Source organism: Etheostoma cragini, chromosome 11, assembly GCF_013103735.1.
Source record: "Etheostoma cragini isolate CJK2018 chromosome 11, CSU_Ecrag_1.0, whole genome shotgun sequence".
Classification (NCBI taxonomy): domain Eukaryota; kingdom Metazoa; phylum Chordata; class Actinopteri; order Perciformes; family Percidae; genus Etheostoma; species Etheostoma cragini.
Genome location: NC_048417.1, coordinates 27,837,306 through 27,845,300, shown reverse-complemented (window position 1 = coordinate 27,845,300; position 7,995 = coordinate 27,837,306). Strand labels below are relative to the sequence as shown.

General features: G+C 42.1%; 1 protein-coding gene across 1 annotated transcript in view; it reads left to right on the top strand.

The window, feature by feature from the left end:
* Positions 1 to 6,573, top strand: part of crfb2 (cytokine receptor family member b2) — a 32,584-nt gene extending 26,011 nt beyond the window's left edge. Inside the window, 3 exon segments of the mRNA XM_034884708.1 lie at positions 211 to 356; positions 5,239 to 5,401; positions 6,185 to 6,573. Coding sequence (XP_034740599.1) covers positions 211 to 356; positions 5,239 to 5,401; positions 6,185 to 6,411 — 536 coding nt within the window. The 3' untranslated portion in view covers positions 6,412 to 6,573.
* The last annotated feature ends 1,422 nt before the right edge of the window (positions 6,574 to 7,995 follow it).

Genomic DNA, 7,995 nt, shown 5'->3' with positions numbered 1-7,995 from the left:
TAACATATGGGGTGTGTACTTATGCCCCTGTATTTTAACATGGGGGGTGTATACTTATGCCCCCTGTATTTTAACATAGAATATGCAGTCTACTAGTCTTTTTTTAACAAGTTGTAAAAGGAGTGCGTGCAAGTTCCGTCCGACATCTGAATGGCGGACATATTTGCTTCGGGCTTTTTAAACAATGATTATGTGGCTTTGTGTCTGTAGCTGTTCTAGGACCTCCGGCTGTGTCGCTGTCCGGCTGTGGGAACTGTCTGCGCCTGGACATCGGAGGTCCAACAACAAGGGGGCAGCTGAAAGACTTCTACAGAGAACTCATCCTCCATGTGCAGAGGACAAGGGATGGTGTGCAGGTATGTGTCAGGCTCCAAGCTGTATCGATAAAAACAGGATGTTAATGAACAATCTAGAAATTGGTTATTTTATATAAATACTATACAGAGTAACTGACCACAGCTCTGAACTGAAAACATCATAATCATGACATTCCAGGATTAGGCTACTAAGTATTTGGACAAAATCTGTGGATCTGGTAGAAGATCCACAGATTGCCAGATAGAAGACCATTAACTTTAAAATATGAATCCCCTAAGTCATATTCATTTCCACTGCTTGCTTTTAACGCAAAAGAGTTTTTGGGATGGCCAGTAGGGCTGTTGGAACTAAAGTTAAATATATAATTCAAATAGTTACAAAAAATCAATACTGTATGAATGCTGAAATTACTATTCAAATGTGATTGTTTGAATAGTAATTCAAGAAAGATGGAAAATAGCTCTCAGAGTTAGCTTTGAGTCAGTGGCGGTCATTGAATAACACCCTGGGCAAGACCCCCCCCCTCCCAAAGATAGATAGATCCTTATCATGCATAAAAGTCATAAGCTTGCCCCCCCCTTGTCCGGTCCGTTCCATTTGGGAGACCTAGCAACATAGGCGCCGATTTCTGTTTACCTCCGGGTGCTCACGGGCCCGCGCCCTTTAAAATAACTCAGAACTTTGAGAATTACATATACTAACGTTTAAATATTTAAGAAAATAACAAATACAATTTGAATTTTTTTTGGGGGGGGGCGGGGGGTATTTGTTTGGCACAGAATCACAGGGGCTATTACTACAAAGGTGACGTGGTATTGAAAATAAAATGAGATATTTATCTATGTAAAAGCAGAAATTTCCAACATGCATTATCAATAACTTAGAGTCTGGGTTTAGCTTCTCGATGCTGTGATATTCCTGGAGCAGGACTCCTTAGCTCACAATACAAGCTTTTCTAGAAATCCTTTTTTAGGGGTGCCAGGATCAAGTTTAGGGGTGCTAAGTGCTAAAATCGGCCCTGCTACTACTAGTTCAGTAGCATGACAGCCCTCCTGGAACCTCCTCAGCCACTGTGATTCACTGAAGGCGCTGTATCTATTTAAGATATAGGTCGTGTGTGTGTGTGTGTGTGTTATTTACAGAGATGGGCTAGAAACACAGCAGAGGTGCTGTGATTTATGACGTTCATGACCTTCATCTTAGCTCACGTCACGGTCAATATTCGGATCAGCCTTTGTGTGATTCTGTCACAAGTCTGATCGAGAGATAAAGAAGATCTGCCTTGTGGCTTTTGATTTCTCCGAAATCTTGATCATGATGTGAAACTCAGAGCAGTGTGAAATACCGAGAAATCATAACAGCGAAGCCACAAGGCGGCTCTTCTTGATGTCTCCAAGAGACTCACGAAAGGGCGATCACAATATCGAGGGAAAGTCATGTGTAGGTTTCTAGAGGCGTCAGATGGCTGGTGTTTTTCGGCGTGTGGGTTTTGAGACATACACCGTCTGAATAAACTTCCTGTTTCCCCTAAAGCTTCAAAACATGAACATGAAATCTGGACGATAAAGCAGGGGGAAGTGTGGCGTTCAGGAGACGTGGGTCGCTTTTGACTTTCTTTAACCTTTGTGTTGTCTTCCCATTAACCGTGAACTCGTCCTTCCAGGTCAAAATTGAAAATGAATTTTATTGCTTGATTTTCCAATGTTTTTGTTGATTTTTCTGATTAATTAGTCGCTTTTTCCAGCTTTTGGCGTTTTTTTAAAAACCTGAGCTCTTTTAATAATAGGTTTTACACTCATTCTTGGAATTTAGGGTCAACAAACCTCATTTATATCAAATTATACATACGGTTTTTAGTTAATAAGGCAGAAATTATGATTTATTTTGACTAATAATTAAGATCAAAGGATGCTGAGATGCGTAGATGTCAAAATTTGGTCCCGATACTGTTTTGAAATCATAAAAAAAAATTCAAATGCTATAAGATTAAACAAAACCCCAATCCCCAAATCAGGGGAGACAGAATAACAGACACTGTCAGTGAGCCTGTGTCTCGCTGCTTTGCGTTTCCTGTCTCAACACAAAACGTGCACTTTGACACAGGAAGTGTCACCTTTTGCTACAATTCCCCTTTACTACATCACTGCAGCGGTTTCTTGGGAATTGCCTAACCAGATAGTTACGGCGAACAGCGATAGATGAACAAAAGTAATAAAAGTAATAAAAGAGCGTCACCTAAAGAAACAAATGCAGATCTTTTGTCCAGAAATAGCACGAGAAAACCCCAATAAAATAGAAAATACATCAAAATGGGACTGCAGGTTTTCACAATAACAACTAGAGGGTCCTCAAAGTCCCTACAACCAAATTATTGTCAATTATTTAGAGTTTTTTTCAAAAATGACAACATAATCTCCACTGATGATAGGCTGACTGGCCTGTAGATTAGGTAGCTTCTAAAATAGCTGGTTTAATACTACTTTAATTTTACTCCACTACAATCCAGGGAGAAATATTAAACATTTTAAGTCACACTTACACAACTAGTTACTTTAACCAATACTGTAGGTTCATTAACCCCTGCTTGACCAACTAGAAGGGCCCTCAGGCTGCAATTACACTAAAAACAGATATCTTATGCTAAGTTTACGCCTCGCGTCCACCTGACTGTGGCGTTTCCGAGCCCCTAAAACGGTATGATATGATATCTGGTAACCCTGCTTCCCCCGTTTTGGTTTGAAAGTCTTGCCTTGTAGTGTGGACGGGCAGAAACTGAGACATTTGGAAACGAGGCACGTCAGTCGGTCTTATCAGATACGTAGGTAGGCCTACACACCTTGAGTTACCGTCACTCCAAGCTCCCTGTTCTTACTTTTTACCTTTGTTCTTTCTCCGGGTACTTTGTGTATTTTCAACTTCATACATCCGCAATATCCAACCGCAGAGTTTTACCTCGTCAGTAGTCCAAACAAAGAAGAAGATATCTATGTATATGTCTCTTCTGCAACTAAAAGGTACTACAACAAGGAACAACAACAAGAACAGGCACACATTCAATTGGGTAGTACTTCTAAACTAGTGAAATAGGAAATAAAGGGTCGCCATTCATGGAAAAATTGGACTCTACATCCTCTCATCGTGTATTTAAGTTTCTCTAGTTTACAAAAAAACATGATGTCTTTAAACCACCGGGGTATAGAAGGATATTTAGCAGACTTCCAATGTAACAAGAAGGAGCGCCTAGCGGCTAGTTAGCTAACGCTAGCGTCCATGCTACATAAACAAGCCGGACAGAGTTGTCCCTCATCTGGCGATAGAAACCCTGCTGTCCCCGCCGTCCTGTTGGCTCAGAGCTCCACAGACTTAGTCAACAGGTACAAATTTGTTTTGCACCAAATGTATCGCGAGAAGTGTTGCAAAAGTTCAACAAGAGAGCACATGTGTGAAGTTGCAGACAGATTCCAGAGGTTGGAATCACTGAGTTGTGGTTGTGATGGAAAATGAACTCAAATATATATTTTTTTAAAGTATATGCCTAAATGTTACTATACATGCTTGCAGCTGTCATTGTGTTCATGAAAATATCAATCTACACATTTATGAATTTTTTTTTCTGGAACTTCACATTTAAAACACAGTTGTGGTAATATTTCACACAAGATTTTTTTTTTTTGCAAGCTCTTGCGTTCGTGACTTCAAATTCAGATCACATGAGTGCAAATATTAGTTGCAAGTGCGAATTTTAATATACAAGTTCAGTTTTTTTGTTCTGCGAGTTCTCATGTTGAATTCTACAAGCTCTTCACCTTTTGCACCATATTTACCTTCATCCAACTGCCACAGTCATTTTTATGTAGGAAGATAAAAAAGAGTTAGGGTGGGACGTTATTCACAACACACCAGCACGCACATGCCCAGTAGACGTGAATAGTCATGTGATATGCGGTCTGGGGGTAGTTAGCTGTTATTGGAACTAAAACCCTTGTGTGCACAGAGATGTTTGGGGGTTTTATGATTCGCTGTTGCGTTTTTCTATTTGCTGTTTTGCACTTTAGGGCCACCGTAAGCCTCAGATCTGTCTTTTCCACCAAGGCTAACCAGGTGCTGGTTCCGGTTCTGGTGCTGTTGCCAGTTCGGTGCTGGTTCTACTCGCCAGTTATCTAAGACCCAGCTGGAGAGCCAGCAGACCTTTGGTTTCCTCCAAAGACCACGGTGGTTCTGGTTTCCCATCCATGTCCGAAGCTAACACTAACAGCTCTCAGCGGTTAACAGCTGGTGTTTTCAAAATGGCCGCCAGAAGTTTTTTGGGTTTTTTTCCGAACGTCATGATAACCACGGCCCCAGCACCTGACATAACCGGTTCTTATCTCTAGACCAGCGCTAAGTTGGTGCTGAGGAACCTGTTTTCTTGGCCCAGATCCAGTTTTATTTGTGTGGAAATGCAAAGAACCGGTTCGATATTTGGCCCTGACTCCGAACCAGCACCAGAACCGCCTTGGTGGAAGAGACACATTAGAGACAGACCTCCAAAAAACCGCACCGGATACATATTATATAACACTGTACAACCATAGTTTAGCTAAATGTATTAACAAAAAAATGAATGGTTTATTTTTGCTTATGCGGCCCATCCATTATAGGATTACTCAGACAGATTTTGAATGCCAAATATGTACATAAAGTATCAAATTTACACAAATAACCAACAAAAATAAGTAAAGAACGTACAAGTAAGGGTACTAACATAAAGATCACATTTTCACATTAAACCCTTTCAGACCAGAATACATCATAGTAGAAGTTAGGGCTGCAAAATATATAGTTTTATTTAGTTTTCTGTGAAAAGATCAAATATCAGCAGAAGACGGCAGTCCAAAATGAATATTGTGTGTTTTTATTTTTGTGTGTTTTGTGTTGCAGTTCACGCTGCGGTTGCCGTACCAGGAGGAGCACGTGATCGCGTACCTGCAGCCGGGGGTGGAGTACTGCGTGAGCGTCTCCGTGACGTCGCTCTTCAACACCAACTCTGTCTCCAGTCCGCCTTACTGCGCCTTCACCAGCCCCCCTCCGTCCAGGAGCTCACGTACGTCTTCTACTTTTGGCATGCGTGTACATCAGACAGACAGTGGTGGTCCATGGGCATTTTTTATTTAATATTAAGACATTAATGCCACAAAAAGAAAGATATTTACCTCAATAAAGGTCAGATTTATTAAAACTGGGAACTGAATGTGTTTGACTAGTGTTCCTCTCCAGTGTTTAAGGACTGAATGAGGAACTTCATTTGAATTTTAACAGTTCCTCACAGAGAGGTTATTGTACAGTTTAACACTGGAGCGTGCCGGGTCTCAGGTCACTAGACTTCCTCCACCGCAGCGCTGCAGAGGAGGGTCTGGTGAGGCCACACCGCATTCCGGGATGGGAGAAAACTGTGCCTCTGCAAAATAGTCTCAGGAATGAACTTGTTTTGGTGGAACATGTGTACGTTCAGAAGTAGTTTTAGTCATCAACAAAAAATCCCATTGGACAGATAGTCTAGCTAGCTGTCTGGATTTACCCTGCAGAGATCTGAGGACCAGGTAACCATAGTCCTCAGATTGGTCAGATAGTCTAGCTAGCTGTCTGGATTTACCCTGCAGAGATCTGAGGACCAGGTAACCATAGTCCTCCGATTGGACAGATAGTCTAGCTAGCTGTCTGGATTTACCCTGCAGAGGTTAGATTTTCTCGGAGTCTCACCTAAATGTACCAGCGGTGCAAACTGAAGGTTAATTGAATGTCCAGCCTTTCCACAAGAACCTGGATTTCTGATTTAAGTGTGCCGGTCTGTGAATGTGATGCATGTTGCTGTCCTCCTGTTCCCCAGTGTACGTGGTCTTCAGCCTGCTGGCAGCTTTCTGTGCCCTGGGCTTCCTCGTCATTGGACTGGTCGTCTACGGCGGTCAGCGGAGCTTTGAATGACGAGGACAACGCCTCCCCGAAACCATGGTAACAGATCCATCTGTGTGTTACACATTTTGCACTCAAAATACATACTGGTCTTACAGGGAGGTGTGTTCAGGTGCATTCTGGGCCTGCTGGTTTTACAGGTAGGTGTGTTCAGTTGCTTTCCGGGTGTGCTGGTCTTACAGGGAGGTGTGTTCAGGTGCATTGTGGGCGTGCTGGTCTTGCAGGGAGGTGTGTTCAGGTGCATTCTGGGGGTGCTGGTCTTGCAGGGAGGTGTGTTCAGGTGCATTCTGGGGGTGCTGGTCTTACAGGGAGGTGTGTTCAGGTGCATAAAATTGAATAAGACGCCCCAAAATGAATGGTACTTGGCAAAGAGCGTTGGGTGGACAACATGAGGACAACATGAGGGTTAAGATAAAACTTGTATGTCTTCAATAGGAACCAGATGCCTTTGGTCTCAGACAGAGCCACAGGCAGAAAGTACAGGTGGACTAAAACAGGATCGGTTTGGGTCTTTTCATCAGACAATAACAACATGACTTGAAAAAATATTGTCCTAACAACCCTGGGGGGGGGACTGTAGGTGCAGTATTATCAGGACCATGTAGTTGTGTCTGCCTCTGACTCTTTCTCTCTTCTCTCCATGCATACGCCCTCCTCCAGGGCCAGATCTTTAGCAGTCCTCCTTTTCTTACTGTCCATCCACTGAGGAGCAGCTCTAAGGAAGGACAGGACGACTGCTGAGTGGCTCGTTTTGGGTGGAGTTGGTTTAATTGTCTAGTTTTGAGAAGCTGTGAGGTAAAGTTTATGGTTTACTATCATAGTGAGATGTTTTTATCATCCTGTTTCTGTGGCAATTTTTCTAATGTCCTCTGATCTTCTGACTTTCTAAGAGTAGTTTGAGAGGGATGAAGTTTCTGCTTGTTCTAAAACTGTTTTCCTTCTACTGCGGGGACTTCATTTGCAACTGGAACTTGTATAATCCACTGTATAACTAGAGGAAATGATCATGAACAAAACAGAAATAAAAAGTTCACTTTAGAAATAACTGATGCATTAGACCCTGAACATCATAGGAATAGGCCTAAAATGTCTGAGTATAATGACTGTATGCACATGTTTATTAATGTAAATTTACTTAAATGCTGTCATGTTTCCTGCTGTCCTTATTCTGTGACTCTTTCTATTGTTCCTGTTCTTAAATATATTTTTCTTGAGTGCAATATAATCATAACCATCTGGTAAATAAAGCATGGTATCCTGTAGAAGAGTTGTCCGACTTCTTTCTAACTGGCTCTGGGTAGGTGCAACGCTATCCTAACGTTGACACCTTTAGAGAACGTTCCCCTAACGTTATCTTAACGTTGCAAACTATGGAGAATGTTCCCCTAACGTTATCCTAACGTTGACACCTTTAGAGAACGTTCCCCTAACGTTATCTTAACGTTGCAACCTTAAGAGACTGTTCCCCTAACGTTATCTTAACGTTGCAAACTATGGAGAATGTTCCCCTAACGTTATCCTAACGTTGCCACCTTTAGAGAACGTTCCCCTAACATTATCCTAACGTTGCCACCTTTAGAGAACGTTCCCCTAACGTTATCCTAACGTTGCAAACTTTAGAGAACGTTCCCCTAACGTTATCCTAACGTTGACACCTTTAGAGAACGTTCCCCTAACGTTATCTTAATGTTGCAACCTTTTAGAGAATGTTCCCCTAACGTTATCTTA